Source organism: Nyctereutes procyonoides, unplaced genomic scaffold, assembly GCF_905146905.1.
Source record: "Nyctereutes procyonoides isolate TBG_1078 unplaced genomic scaffold, NYPRO_anot_genome, whole genome shotgun sequence".
Taxonomy (NCBI): domain Eukaryota; kingdom Metazoa; phylum Chordata; class Mammalia; order Carnivora; family Canidae; genus Nyctereutes; species Nyctereutes procyonoides.
The window spans coordinates 48,565,858-48,581,446 of record NW_026575044.1 but is presented as its reverse complement, the minus strand read 5'-3'; the positions used below and the strand labels follow the sequence as shown (position 1 = coordinate 48,581,446).

The window sequence follows — 15,589 nt, the reverse complement described above, 5'->3', positions numbered from 1 at the left end:
TAACGTTTTTCTTCTGGAGTTGCTGTTTTATTTATGTATGTCCTTTAACATGTTTTTCCTGCCTCTTAGGATATACCTGAAGCGTTGAGACTGGGTTTTTCTCTGCTAGTTGAGATGCTCAACTAGGTGAAAGTTTACTCAGTTTATGTCTAGACTGCTAAAACACATCACTGCCGTGTCTCTCTCTCCGTTAGGATGTTGTGCCTCAGGCTCTGTTAGATCAGTATTTATCTATGACGGACCCGTCTCGTGCACAGACGGTCGACACTGAGATTGCTAAGCACTGTGCATACAGCCTTCCCGGCGTGGCCCTGACGCTCGGCAGGCAGAACTGGCACTGCCTGAGAGAGACGTATGAGACGCTGGCGTCAGACATGCAGGTGAGTGGGGCGACAAAGGCGTTGACAGAGGGTATGTGTGGGTGGACGGCCTTGTGATCGTCCCTACAGAGCCCAGTAGCATTTTCTGTTCATGTTCCAGCAGATACTTGGTATTAGAGGAAATCATGTGCGGAAAAGCTTAGGAGGAATACCAGAGAGCTTTCTTTCTGAAATTTCTCCGCCAGTTTTTAAGACTGAGCAGGGGTTTAAAACTTAACCATTGGGATGTGTGGGGGGCTCAGCGGTTGAGCGTTTGCCTTTGGCCCAGGGCACGATCCCGGAGTTCTGGGATCGAGTCCCGCATTGGGTCCCTGCAGGGAGCCTGCTTCTCCCTCCATCTGCCTGTGTCTCTGCCTCTCTCTGTCTGTGTCTCATGAATAAATAAACCTTTTAAAAAATAAAAATAGAGATGCCTCAGTGGCTCAGTGGTTGAGCGTCTGCCTTTGACTCAGGACATGATCCCGGACTTCTGGGATTGAGTCCCACATCGGGCTTCCTGCATGGAGCCTGCTTCTCTCTCTGCCTCTGTTTCTGCCTCTGTCTCTCATGAATAAATAAATGAAATCTGAAAATAAAATGAATAAAAATAAAAATAAGCATCTATTCTTGCTATTCTGTTCCTATCTAATTGTTTGAAATTGATTAGTAACATTCAGATCTGTTAGCCTTCATACGCCAGCTGAGGGCTAAACCACTCATTACCGTGTACTTCACTTACGAACACCGTCATCTTTATTTCTGCAGTGGAAGGTTCGAAGAACGTTAGCCTTCTCCATCCATGAGCTTGCAGTTATTCTGGGAGATCAGCTGACAGCTGCAGATCTGGTTCCGATCTTCAATGGATTTTTAAAAGACCTTGACGAAGTCCGGATAGGTGTTCTTAAACATTTGCATGATTTTCTGAAGGTAACCTTTAAATTCTTCTGCATAAAAACACACTAAAGTTCTACCATAGGCCAAAATTTTTGGTTTTCTGTTCCCACCAAGATGGAGTTTCTGTAAGTTCCCAGAAAGAAAGTGTAGCCATGAGTTGATAATGAGATATGACTTAAAAAGTCCCATTCTGATCACTTTTGCTGGTGTCCTTTGAATTTTTAATTTTAAAATAATTACACTGAATTTCATTTTTAAACACTGTTAGATCATGATTACAAACACTTTTCAAAGTTATTGAGTTAAATATGTGTACAAAAATTCCCTGAACATAGTTTGGAACCTTTATGTGATATTCTAGGAGTCTGTATTTTAGAAGTCGGTGTGCATTTAAAAGTGGTTTTAGAAGTGAACAGTTGTGATCTTACAAATTATTAGTCCTAGAATACTATTGTTTCTCAGAATGTAACCTTGAATTTGGCTCTTGTATTTTGAAGTTTTGGGGGACAGAAGTAATGTGATCTCACTTTCACAAAACATTGCTATTGTGTTGTTATATTTTATACACATCATACTGAGATTTCTCGGCCTGTCCCAGTAATGTCTGTTATAGGTTCCCCCCACAACCCCAATTCAGAATCCAATCAGGAATTGCATACTGAATTTAAATATCTTGTCCCATTAGCCCTCTTAAATCAAGAATGGTTTCCTGACTTTGGTCTTGAAGGTAGCTGGCATCTTTGAAGAGGCTGAGCCAGTTTTGCAGATGTCCCTCCGTCTGTCTGGTGGTGTTACACAGTGAGATTCAGTTTACACAGGTTTGCTTGGCAGGCACATTACCTATCTGCATCACATCGGGAGGAGCACAATCCCTGGTGATGCTGACTCCAGCTACTTGATTATGGCGGTGTCAGCTCACTTCCTCCATTGTAAAACCACCTCTTTCATGATTAGTAATGACTTGGTGGGGCAATGCTTTCAAACTCCCAACACCTTTGTCTCTTGAGAGCATTTGCATCTGTACATTTGTACACACTTTGTTGCTGTGTTGGTTGTAAAATACCAGTTTTCTATTTTTTAGTTCCTTCTCCATTTATTAGTTGGCATTCTCATATAAAGTTGATCTTTTCCTTCTCTCCATCCTCCTTCTTGAAAGTTTTTTTAGGGATGCCTGGGTGGCTCAGCAGTTTAGCACCTGCCTTCTGCCCAGGACATGATCCTGGAGTCCCAGGATTGAGTCCCACATCGGGCTTCCCACAGGGAGCCTGCTTCTCCCTCCGCCTGTGTCTCTGCCTCTCTCTCTGTGTCTCTCATGAATAAACAAATAAAATCTTAAAAAAAAAAAAAAAACTTAAAAAAATTTTTAGGTGTGAACCCTGGAATTATTTTTTTATTCCGTGTAATCCGTTTCTGTCCTTGGTTCTGAACATCAGTTTGGCTAACAGGAACTCCTGAAAGCTGCCTCCTGTGCCCCTTTGATGGCCCCCTCACATTTAAGCACATCCTTACTTTCAGACCCACTTTCTCCTTTCTCTGCCCCAGCTCCTTTCTTTGCCTCAGCTGTTTCTCCAAGGAACCTGCTTTTTCTAGTGGAGAGTGGTAGTTAGAAGCCACGACCCCAGCACTGGATGTGCACACTGCTCCCGGGGTGTCTTGTCCTTTACACCTTCTCAAGGGACAGGAGCTAGGAGGGGCTTTTGGTTTGGGGTATTTATATATATATAACTGAGCTCAGCTTCCAGTCCAAGACATTTCCTCTCCTTTTTCCACTTTGTTTTTTCTTTTCTCAAGGTAAAAACTCTGTTCTGAACATGAGCATATTCATTCACTCAGTTCCACAGCATACATGAAGTAGTTTCAGAATTACTCCACCAGGGACACTTGGGTGGCTCAGTGGTTGAGCAGCTGCCTTTGGCTCAGGACTGATCCCAGGGTCCTGGGATCAAGTCCCATATCGGGCTCCCTGCAGGGAGCCTGCTTCTCCCTCTGTGTCTCTCATGAGTAAGTAAAATCTTAAAAAAAAAAAAAAAAATTACTCCACCAATGTTTCTGACATCAACTCCACTAAGTGTAATGTTCAAGATTTCTTTCGGCACTTTGTCCTTAGAATGTGTTCATGGTCACAGTACTTTTTTTCTGTGTTTGATATTCAGTTAAGTTTGTTTGCTTCTGTTTATATCAAGTTTTAAGGTTTCCCCCCTTGCCGACCATAAACCTACTTTAAAATGACTATGGAGCAATTATTGGGATAATTTTTTTTTCATTCATCAAATATTGATTGAGCACCTACCATGTGCCATTACAGTGCCATGCAGTGGGCTCACATCTGTGAATAAGAACATATTGCTGTCTTCAAAGAGTCCATAGTAACGAGGGTGTCCTATGAACATAGCAGGTTAGTCCTACCATATATCTGTGCCCAGGGTACTGTAGGGTTCAGAGGAGGTCACACATGGCTCAAGGAACAAATATTTCAGAAGAAAATAAGACTCTTGACAGTAGATGGGATTATCAGGGAAAATGAACTTAATGTCAATTTTAAAACAAGTAAATGTACCTCCTACATCTGTTCTCAGAATTATTAACTATATTACAAGTTTTTTCAAGCAGTCTAGTAAAAGTTATAATGCCTACATTTTGTCACTTAAATAAAAAAATGAATTTTATTTTGTCACTTCAGCTTCTTCATATTGACAAAAGAAGAGAATATCTTTATCAGCTTCAGGAGTTTTTGGTGACAGATAATAGTAGAAATTGGCGCTTTCGTGCTGAACTGGCTGAGTAAGTTCTAACAATTTATTGGACCATGTTTGGAGGGGTATTTACTTCATGTTTACCTTTTCTGGATTTGTTCGTTACTTTGTATAGATTAAGTTTCTGTCTCATGTTCTCTAAAACATTTCTTGAAGGGTCTTGCCTGCAGTGAATTTTTTCAGCTTTTTTTTTTTTTTAACTATTTCACCTTTTTTATTCTTATTGTGAAAAATACACATAATCAAGTTTGCTATTGGTGAAATTTAGTACATTCATAGTGTTGTGCAACCATTACCATTGTCTAGTTCTAGAACACTCCATCCTCCCAGAAGGAACACCATGCCCTTTCACAGTCATTCCTCATCCCTCTATGCCCTTGACTTCTACTTTCTGTGGATTTGCCTATTCTGAACATTTCATATAAGTAGAATTTTATAGTATGTGGCCTTTTGTGTGTGACTTCTTCACTTAGCATAATGTTTTCAAGATTCATTTGTGTTGTAGCATGTGTCAGAACTTTATTACTTTTTATGACTGAATACTCCATTGCATACCACTTTTTAAAATTCATTCACCCGTCAACACATTTGAATTGTTTCTGTATTGTTGGCTGATGTGAGTGGTGCTGCTGCGAACATCCATGTATAAATTTTTCTTTGAACAGTTATTTTGTGGTGGATTTGCTAGGTTATTTGGCATTTTTTTTTAATTTGTTGAGGAACCACTAAACTATTTTCCACAACAATTGTACCATTTTACATTCCCATGAGCACAGTGTACAAGGATTCTAGTTTTGCCACATCCTCTCCAACACTTGGCATTTTCCTTTTCTTAAAAAATTATAGCCCTCAACATAGTGGGTGTGAAGCAGTATTTTGTGGTGATCTTGATTTGCATTTAATAACTAGTGGTGTTGAACACCTTTTCATATGCTTGTTGACCATTTGTATGTAATCCAGAGAAATGTCTATGCAAGTCCATTGCCCATTTTATTAATGGGGTTGTTTGTCGTAAGTTGCAAGTGAGGTCTGGAATCTGGAATATATAAAGAACTCTGGCATTTTAATTTTTTTTTATGTATTTATTTATTCCTGAGAGGCACAAAGAGAGAGACAGACACAGGCAGAGGGAGAAGCAGGCTCCACCAGGGAGTCTGATGCAGGACTCGATCCCGGGACTCCAGGGTCGTGCCCTGGGCAAAAGGCAGGCACTAAACCGCTGAGCCACTCAGGGATCCCCTCTGACATTTTTAAAAGACGTCTTTGCTGGGTCCAGAATTGGGACTGGCCGTCTTGTTGTTTTCTCTGTACGTTCAGGGGGTCCCCCGCTGAGTACTGGCCTGCCGGGTTTCTGACGGAATAGGCACGTGTCTTCCGCTGGTGGTGTGAGGGGAGAGGCCGTCTGATCGCGAGCAGGCCGGGTTTGGCTCTGTGGTCGCCAGGATTGCCTGGAGCTCCCGGCGCGCCTGGCTTCCTCTCCCCAGGCCTGCCGGGGCCCCTTGCTGGCAGCAGGAGCTGGTCAGCTGTCCACCGGCAGCTGGTGGCTCTCGTGCACCCCTGCAGAGCCAGCGGGTCTCCCCCCTCCCTCGACTGCAGACCACTACCCGGATGTGGGAGGCTTGTGCCGGAAACGGGGGAAGCTGTCATGTGGGCTCAGCCCCAGGCCCTGAGACACCGCGTGTGCCTGGCTCCGTCAGATTCCCCCTCCCCATGGCACGCAGCCTCTGCCTTGTGTCTGTGGCTGGTGCTGGGCAGAGGCCACTGCCATCCTCAGCAGGAGGAGACCTCTGCTTGTTACCAGGGTAGAGCCTTAGCCCAAGAAGCCGTGCTGCGCCGTGCTCTGGGGTAGAGTTCGTTCTTCTCCTCTGCCCCCGGCTGCAGTGTGTCTGCCTGTGCCTGTGGGTGGACGGGCTTTGCTGCCCCTCTGTCAGCACCTTAAGGCTCAGGCTTGGTAAAGGGAGGAGCCCAGGGAGGTGCATGGGACTTTACCCCTGTCCCTCAATGTGTCACTCATTTCCTGCCTGCTGAGGGGCCTCTCTCCAGTTTGCTTTCCTGACCCCAGACTTTCTCCTGAGGTATGCACCCAGGGCAAGCCAGCAAGAACATTTGCAGAGTCAGAAAATGGAGTCGAGGGACGCCTGGGTGATTCAGCAGTTGAGCATCTGCTTTTGGCCCGGGGCGTGATCCTGGAGACCCGGGATCGAGTCCCGCATGGGGTTCACTGCATGGGGTCTGCTTCTTCCTCTCCCTGTGTCTCTGCCTCTCTCTCTCTCTGTCATGAATAAATAAAATCTTCAAAAAGAGAGAGAAAGGAAGAAAAAGAAAATGGAGTCAATCATTGTGCCTCTCATTTCTGAGTATTTATGTTTGTGTGTGTGTGTGTGCGTGTGTGTGTATATACATACATACATACATACATACAGGCACCTTGGTCATTGCTACATTATGTATATTCATGCCTATAGTTACTCCCTGCTGATAACAAATGTAAATAGTCTTAAACATGAAATCTGAAAGGCAAAATCTCACTGGTATTGGAGGTATTTTTTCCCGGGCATTGTTGCATCTACTCAAAGTAGCCAGGTGGGTACGGTCAGTCTTCAGGTCTACCCAGATGTGATAGGAACAGTCACTAGAGGACCTCTCTGCTTCTCTTATCTCTAGTAAGGGTGTCATTCCCTTAGGAGCTGCTCAGAGCTTGGACACACACACCTCAGGCTACCTAATACTACTTACTAGAACTTCTTATTTAGGAAACTGATTTGTAGAAGGAAGTTTCTCAGCATTCTGAACAGTTACATATGTCCATGTCCCAACTGAACATACTAGGAAATGCTTTGCTCTGTCTCAGTCCCTGTGGACATAGAATTCCACATTTCTTTTCCTTACGTTTTGAGGGGAGGAGATACTTGAACTTGCATAGTGTTTAAAAACATTTCTAGAGACATACAGACTGGTGTTGACTCTGTGCATGAGAGACCACATTGCTCACTAGTCTTTGCATGTGTTCATCTCACATATAGTATCCAGTATTACAAATTATTCAGATGATTAACTTATTTTCATTTACTTATTTTAAAATTTTAATTATATTTTTATTTTTATAATTCATTTTTGTAGACAGCTGATTTTACTTCTAGAATTATATAGTCCCAGAGATGTTTATGACTATTTACGTCCCATTGCTCTGAATCTATGTGCAGATAAAGTTTCTTCTGTTCGTTGGATTTCCTACAAGTTGGTATGTGTTACAATTTTTTCAATTTTAGAACAGCAAACTGTTTAATAAGATCCTGGAACAGAAAGTCTTCCTCATGTCTCTGCACTCCCCCTCCTAGGTTAGTGAGATGGTGAAGAAGCTGCACATGGCAACCCCCCCCACGTTTGGAGTTGACCTCATCAATGAGCTCGTAGAAAACTTTGGTAGATGTCCCAAGTGGTCTGGCCGGCAAGCCTTTGTTTTTGTCTGCCAGGTAAGTGAAGGCTTATGCGTGCGTGACACATTTTTCTATCTAAAACTATGTTTCTTCTTTCACTCTGCTTCCCAGCACTCTTTCTGATCCTTAAGGAACACTTTTGCCATCTGGCTCTCCAGGGGATCACCTGTTCCCCAGTTGGTGTCTGCCTGGCTCATCCCACAGCCATCCACTAGGGGGTGCTCGGGGTCCATGGCATAGCCTGTGGCGTGCGCGCGCGCGCGCGCGCGCGTGGTGTGTGTGTGTGTGTGTGTGTGTGTGTGTGTGTGTGTGTAAGTAAATGAGCATGACTGCACACTCCGGGACTCAGGGGAGCCATTAAAAACCTATTTGTCTGTGGGGACTTAAAATTATGTCCTCTTAGTTTGGGGTTCCCGAGCGCGTGTGGAATGATAGTTTAAAAAGAAGTAGCTGAAATCTGTAGTGCTTGGGCTGTTAATAAAAGAGAATGTTAGCCAGTATTCCAGGGTTTGGCGATTACCGTGGCAGATTAAGGAACTGTTTGTCCTCCTAGACTGTCATCGAGGACGATTGCCTTCCCATGGACCAGTTCGCTCTGCATCTGATGCCGCATCTGCTAACCTTGGCAAATGATCGGGTTCCGAACGTTCGAGTGCTACTTGCAAAGACGTTAAGACAAACTCTCCTGGAGAAAGGTGGGTAGGTGACTGTTAGGAAAACCGTGTGCTGCGGGGAGGAGGTACACGGACTGCGCGGATGGAGACGTAGCTGAGCGGAAGCACTGTATGTTCCTACGTGTTATCTGATGGGAGAAGACTTGAGTTGTCAAGTGGGGGCTCCCCCTGAGAGAGGGCACAGATTAGATGACAGGGACTTGTTCGCCTTCCTGCTCCAGGGGCATTTCTTCTATAATCAAGACAGTCATTTGAAAGATTGGGTATTCTCTTAAGACAGGATGAAAAACTGCCGTCAGTCTGTCCCACGTGACCTGTGTTACTGTTGCTCAGGGCCAGGAGGCATGTTTGTGTTTCCTCCTCTTCACTCCTTAGGCAGAAGACAGATGCTTCCTGGTATTTGCTTTGCTGCCACATACTATTAAGCTGCTCAAGATTCAGCTGTGTTTTATTTATTGTCAACGCCCCCCCATATCTAACAAATAGCATTTAAATGCATGAACTCGTGAATGAAGCATAGAAACGTTTGTTAATAGGCTTCTAAGAATATGGGTAAATGAATACTCCTTTTCCTTCCTTTAGAATTCATTTAAATTGGGATCCCTGGGTGGCGCAGCGGATCGAATCCCACGTCAGGCTCCCGGTGCATGGAGCCTGCTTCTCCCTCTGCCTATGTCTCTGCCTCTCTGTCTCTCTCTGTATGACTATCATAAATAAATTTAAAAAAAAAAAAGAATTAAATTGTTTTAATAGCCGTAAGGAAATAGCTAAAGAAAACTGGTTCTCAACCTGTTTGTGTGATTGGTATTTGGGGTGTTTGTACTGAGTGAATTAATACCTATCACAAGTATAAGTGTTAATATATTTATTAGCTTTGCTGCCATTTAGTCTGTTCTAAAAACAAGATAAATCGTACAATTCTCTTAGGCTTGAGGATATTTTTCATATCACACTTGTGTTTATACTTGGAGAAATTATGTTTATGACTAAGAACTTAGTATACTCATACTTGATAAAACTGAAATGTTAAACTCATTTTATTTGTAATCTGTACTTTGCATCTCCAGAATATTTCCTAACCTCTGCCAGCTGTCATCAGGAAGCCGTAGAACAGACCATCATGGCTCTTCAGATGGATCGTGACAGTGACGTCAAGTATTTTGCAAGCATCCACCCTGCCAGTACCAAAATCTCTGATGATGCCATGAGCACAGCTTCCTCAACCTACTAAAAGGCCGGAACCTCATCCTTCCGCTTCATAGGGAGCCAAGGGCTGACAAGTGCTCCACACATGCGATCTGGGCCAGCCTTGGGGAGGAGGAGAGACTTTCCTCGCTTGCAGATTAATTGCAGGTGCAAGTTGCCTACATTGATACCAGGGATTTTAAGAGTCAAGAGAAAGTACAGTAAACACTATTATCTTATCTTGACTTTAAGGGAAAATAATTTCTCAGAGGATTATAATTGTCACCGAAGCCTTAAATCCTTCCGTCTTCCTGACTGAATGAAACTTGAATTGGCAGAGCATTTTCCGTATGGAAGGGAGGAGATTCCCAGAGACCTGCATTGCTTTCTCCTGGTTTTATTTAATGCCAGATAGATAGAGTGGCAGCCAGAAGGTGGCTGCGAGCCAGGATGTGACCGAGACCTTCAGTATTAGCCCGCACTGTCCCCACGCAGGCAAGGACCTGTTGGTTCCGTGGCCAGCCGCCCAGCCCGGCCCTAAGTGTGAATAGTTGCCGACGTGTGTAAATGCGAAAGGAGATTGGGGGGTGGGTTTCTCCTAAGGGCTTGATGCTAACACTAAAGTAGAATCTGATTTTAACTCTTAAATGCAGCATATTGCTGTGCACATTTACAGAATGTTGGCTGAGTATCTATGTCCCGATTTTCTTCATGCTGGTCATGACCCGAAGGAGTGGATTGGCGCGTGCTGTATGTCAGGTGTTTTTAACTTGATCATGATCGGCTCTGAGGTGCAGCTTTACTTCCCACGTGTACATACCTGTGACCACTCTTGGGAGTGCTGCAGTCTAATCATGCTGTCTAAACTTGTGGCACAAGTTCTCTTGTCCGAATAAAATTTATTAATAAGATTATATAGAGAGATATATACACTTCTGATTGTTTTCTAGATGTCTGCAAATAAATGCAATTTGTGACCTGTATTAATGATTTAGTATGAAGTGGGAAAACTAGATTAAAATATTTGTCTTTTATCTAGTTTAGTAATTTGTTTGCCATCTGCATGTGCCATTTGGGGCCAGGTTCTGTTCCCAGCAGGCAGTGGGGTGTCCCGAGTTCAGCCCAAGGCCCCGGACACATAGTCCTGCAGCTCTGAGTCCCCGCGGCCTCTGCACAGTGGGAATGGGAAGCCATGCCCCATCTGTGGCCAAGCGGCCTTGCACAAGCTGGGACTGGGACGCTGCAGACTGCTGCATGGAGGTGGCGGTCGCTCTTCTGAGCCCAGCTTGAAGGACCCTTCGCCTGAGTCCCTGGGGTGCACCTGTGAGCTTTGCTTTCCATGACTCAGCCGGCAGGATCCCCTCGAGCCTCGGGGTGCGGATTGGGGAACACGTAGGCCGTGTTGTGTACAGACTATCGCAGGTGAGACCTGTGTCTCTGCCGCTTGCATTACAACCCTGCGAGCGGAAGTGTGAGCCAGTTGCCCTGGGACGGAGGAAGCGGGGGTGCACGGCGGTCTATGGAGGGGGTCGGGGGGGTTGGTGGGGCCTGGCCCAGAAGGGGGGCACAGATGGGAGGAGGGCGCAGCCCCAGAATTTCAGTTGTGTAAATGACGTGACCGTCACACACGAAGCTGCATGTTTTTTTTTTTTTTTAAGGTTTTATTTGTTTATTCATGAGAGACACACAGAGAGAGGCAGAGACACAGGCAGAAGGAGAAGCCGGCTCCATGCAGGGAGCCTGATGTAGGACCTGATCCCGGCACCCCGGGATCAGGCCCTGGGCCGAAGGCGGTGCTCCACCGCTGAGCCCCCCCCCCCCCCCGGGGCATCCCAGTGCTGCGTGTTCTCGTAAGCGACAGCAGTAATAGTATATTCGGGATAAAGGACTTGAATTTAGGGCAAGCGTACGAAGGCAGCACAGGCCCCTTCCCCACTGGCCCGGCCTCTCCGCGACCTCGCTGCTGCTCGGGCCTGCCCTTGGAGCCCTCCCGCCGTGGTCGCGTCTGAAGAACCGCGGGCCGCAGGAGGTGGGGGCTCCGCTCCACACTCAGCGCCACGTGGGCCGAGCCGGGCTGCTCCTGCCTCGGGGTGGGAGCGGCCAGGGCTTCTAAGGGAGAGAAGTGGGCTTCCGGAGGCAGCACAGGACCCAGCAAAGGAGGAAAACTGACCATCCGAGCAGATCTTTGAAACCCTCCAGGAGGTCAAAACTGCAAACCAGCTCAGACGAATTTCATAATCGGAAGAGGAATCAGGTGGTGAGTATGTCCTCATAGGCGTTAATGCGGGGCGGCTAATCTTAGGAGATACTCTCTGCCAATCCGTGAGCATGGAATGTTTTTCCATCTCTTTGTGTCTTCCTCAATTTCTTTCAGAAGTGTTCTATGGTTTTTAGGGTATAGATCCTTCACCTCTTTGTTTAGGTTTATTCCTAGGTATCTTATGCTTTTGGGTGCAGTTGTAAATGGGATTGACTCCTTAATTTCTCTTTCTTCAGTCTCATTAATAGTGTAGAGAAATGCCACTGACTTCTGGGCATTGATTTTGTATCCTGCCACACTGCCGAATTGCTGTATGAGTTCTAGCAATCTTGGGGTGGAGGCTTTTGGGTTTTCTATGTAGAGTATCATGTCATCTGCAAAGAGGGAGAGTTTGACTTCTTCTTTGCCAATTCGAATGCGTTTAATGTCTTTTTGTTGTCTGATTGCTGAGGCTAGGACTTCCAGTACTATGTTGAATAGCAGTGGTGAGCGTGGACATCCCTGTCTGGTTCCTGATCTTAGGGGAAAGGCTCCCAGTGCTTCCCCATTGAGAATGATATTTGCTGTGGGCTTTTCATAGATGGCTTTTAAGATGTCGAGGAATGTTCCCTCTATCCCTACACTCTGAAGAGTTTTGATCAGGAATGGAGGCTGTGTTTTGTCAAATGCTTTCTCTGCATCTACTGAGAGGATCATATGGTTCTTGGTTTTTCTCTTGCTGATATTATGAATCACATTGATTGTTTTACGAGTGTTGAACCAGCCTTGTGTCCCGGGGATAAATCCTACTTGGTCATGGTGAATAATCTTCTTAATGTACTGTTGGATCCTATTGGCTAATATCTTGTTGAGAATTTTTGCATCTGTGTTCATCAGGGATATTGGTCTGTAATTCTCCTTTTTGGTGGGGTCTTTGGTTTTGGAATTAAGGTGATGCTGGCTTCATAGAACGAGTTTGGAAGTACTCCATCTCTTTCTGTCTTTCTGATCGTGAGTCTTAAGCGACGTCAACAAAGGTGAGGAGGAAAACGGTATTTTTCAAAAGCTTGAGCTTAGTCCCCCCCCCCCCACGGGAAACTCACAGGCCGCGCTCCCCCCCCCCCCGCAAGCTCTGAGCTGGGCCTCCCCGGGGGAATCTCGGCTGCTCCCCCCTTGTCTGGGAGAAATTGTCTGCAGGCTTTGGTGCATTTTCAGTGTCCCTTCACCCAGGCCCCAGGCCACCAGACCTCCTGTTGGCAGAGTGGAATGGCTCAGGGGGCCACCTTTGGGCTGTGATCCTTGTGCTTAAGTCTTGGAGGTATTTCTGTGATGCCAGACCATGGTTTTTCTGGAACCTTCTAGCGGAGTTGGCAAATGCTGAGTTCCTAACTACACTGCAAATGCCCTCTGAGCTGTCCAGGCGATGGCACCCTGATTCTTAGTTTGCGGGGCAGGTGGTCAGGTACACGGTGTGTGGCCAGTTCTTCTCGTACCTGTTCCGTCCGGGGCCCACTTCATCTTGGTCGAGACTGTTTCCTGGCGTGCTGGAATCTGAACGTGCTGAAGGGAGCAACTCGAAAGTCTGGCACTGCAGTCGGGGGACCGTGGATGCCTGAAACACCAAGCTGATATTTTGGGGGAGCATCAGGAAGCAATACTTCTTCACAGATGCTGCTCCAAGGAGGAGGGAGCTGTGGGAGGCAGTGGCAGGTTTTCAACTGACCATCTAGAGGAAAGAGCGCTGCATCCCTGCCCCGGGACACACGCGAGGATTTCCTTTAATGGGAATATTTCCATGCAAGATTCCAGGAGACAGAAGGAATGGGTGCTGGGAAGAAAAGAAACTCCTGGCAACTCACACCAAGCAAACAGCCTCTCTACAATTAATAATCTTCTGAGTCAAACCAGAGGCAAAGAAGTTGAATCTGAAAATGTAAGCAAGACCTGGCAGTTCTGTTGTATTTGTGAATTCCCCATCTTCAGCCTCTCTAAACTCAAGAGCAGGGCCAATCCCTTTAGTAGCAAAGGTGACAGCAGGTGTTCATCAGTGGTCAGCTTTTATTCCATGCAGCGTTTTATGTGGCTGTTTTGGGTCTATTTCCACCAGGTCTCATTTTAAGTCAAGTCTTGCCGAAATACATGTGGCAAGATTTGATACTTGGGTTTTTAGTCAGAAACTTTATCCTATAAATCTTTCACCATGCCCCACTGTGTTTAGGGTTCACAATGCCCACGGCTGTTAGGAATTGGACTCCAAGCGTCACTTGGGTAGTGTTTGTAGATGTCCCGTGAGGAAGCTGTGCTCAGCTCAGGTCCCCATCTGGTCCCCGTGAGCTGTCGCGGCCCAGAGCTTGCCGGCAGCCCAGCACGAAGAAAGCACAAGATTGGGAGCAAAAATCCTGGAGGAGAGGAAGTTGCAAGGGAACGTTGCCTCAGCCGTCACCCAGGGGAGGGCGAGCCTGACAGCTGCGGATGGAACGGGACAGACTCAGCTCCCCAAAGGCCACCCAGCTGCCATTTAAGCTGTGACATGCCACAGCAGGGATGCGGCCCCCCAGTCCACGAGGAAGTCTCGGTCTCCTGCCCAGTAAGAACATGCTGCGAGCTGCATCTGCGTGCATCATAGGGCTGCCACCGACTTGGTTTGGATGGCCGTGCTTTATGAGATTCTTCTGGGCTTTTTAGTTCTCATTCTGGCTTTTAAATATTGCTGGCAATTCAGGATGCTGCCTTCAAACGTTCATGTACATGTCGGTCACCTGGACTCGGATGTTAAAGTACACACTGTGATCCAGCAGGTCCGGGGTCGGGCGAAGATCTGGCACTTCTCCCAAGGATCAAGGTGACTTCTTTTTTAAAAAGATTTTATTTATTTATTCATGAGAGAGACACACAGAGGCAGAGACACAGGCAGAGGGAGAAGCATGCTTCACGCAGGGAGCCCGATGCGGGACTCCATCCCGGGTCTCCAGGATCCTGCCCTGGGCTGAAGGCGCCAAACCGCTGCCATCCACCCCCCCCCCCCCGGCTGCCCTCAAGGTGACATTCCTAAATACCAGGATCCTAGAGGCAGCCGCGGGACCTTACCGTTCCCAGATTAATCCCCTCTAATTCGGATGACTCCGCCGGCACAGTTATCAGGTTCATGTAATCTCTGAATCTCGTCGTTTGTTGCAAACCGCGGCTTTAGGCTGTGCTGCGGCCCTGGGGCCCCGCCGCGCCCGTCCCCCGCCTGCGCAGCGAGCGTCCCCGCGACCCACCGCGGAGGCCGAGCCCCCCTTGCTCCCCTGGCGGCGGCGCGTGCCTCCCTCCGGCTCCGCCCGCGGCCCCTTCGTTTCCGTGCGGTGCTAAGGGCTCGGCCGGGGCAGCCGCGAGGGGCAGGCGCGAGGGGCAGGCGCGAGGGTCGCCTCCCGTCGGCCTAGGGCGCGGTGGCCCGGAGAGGAGGGCAGGACGGCTGGCCGGAGCGCGCCTGCACGGAGGTGGAGCTCTGCACGGCTGGGGGGGGGGGCTGCGCCGCCCCCGAGCACCGCGGGCCGTCGGGCCGGCCTGGCGGCGCCAAACGCGGTGTCCTTTGGGCCCCGAGTGGGACCAGAGTCCCGGATGCGACTTCGCCAGAAGCTTCTCCCCTCCCCGCCGCGGCTTGAGCCCCTCCCGCGGGCCCGGCGCCCCTTGCTTCCCCCTGCGCCCCCGGACGCATGTGCGGCGACAGGCTCGGCCACAGCCAGCCGCGGGCCGGGCCACCGCTTCGGGCCTCGGTCGCCGTCGTCAGAAACGAGACAACACGCGCAAATGGAGTCGCTTATGCCCATCCCCACGTGCCCAAGCCAAGACTCCAGTTCCAGCCTCCGCTCCCCAGACACGGAATCGGAAGGTCCGTGACCTGGGAGGTAACAGACCCAGGCCAGCCCCCGAGGCCGCGGCTTTGCACCGCCAACCTGCTGTTTTGCCGATTGTGACTTCCTTGTCCCTGCGCCCTTCTGCCCATGACCTTGCGCTTTGTTCCGCGCCTCGGAACTCCTCTCCGTCGGCTAGATGGGCTGTTGCCTGA

The 15,589-nt window shown here is 47.8% G+C and overlaps 2 protein-coding genes across 5 annotated transcripts in view; both read left to right on the top strand.

Moving 5' to 3' along the window:
- Positions 1 to 10,285, top strand: part of PPP4R1 (protein phosphatase 4 regulatory subunit 1) — a 61,365-nt gene extending 51,080 nt beyond the window's left edge. For all 4 annotated transcript variants that reach the window (XM_055324003.1, XM_055324002.1, XM_055324005.1 and 1 more), the window contains exons 14-20: positions 195 to 380; positions 1,125 to 1,286; positions 3,934 to 4,034; positions 7,127 to 7,247; positions 7,345 to 7,479; positions 7,997 to 8,138; positions 9,185 to 10,285. In XM_055324003.1, coding sequence (XP_055179978.1) covers positions 195 to 380; positions 1,125 to 1,286; positions 3,934 to 4,034; positions 7,127 to 7,247; positions 7,345 to 7,479; positions 7,997 to 8,138; positions 9,185 to 9,348 — 1,011 coding nt within the window. In that variant the 3' untranslated portion in view covers positions 9,349 to 10,285. The remainder of the gene's footprint in view (positions 1 to 194; positions 381 to 1,124; positions 1,287 to 3,933; positions 4,035 to 7,126; positions 7,248 to 7,344; positions 7,480 to 7,996; positions 8,139 to 9,184) is intronic.
- A 3,537-nt stretch (positions 10,286 to 13,822) lies between these two features.
- Positions 13,823 to 15,589, top strand: LOC129508673 (translation initiation factor IF-2-like). Its single transcript, XM_055323603.1, has 2 exons — positions 13,823 to 14,128; positions 14,732 to 15,589. Exons 1-2 carry the CDS (start codon positions 13,823 to 13,825, stop codon positions 15,587 to 15,589), a joined length of 1,164 nt encoding a protein of 387 aa, XP_055179578.1.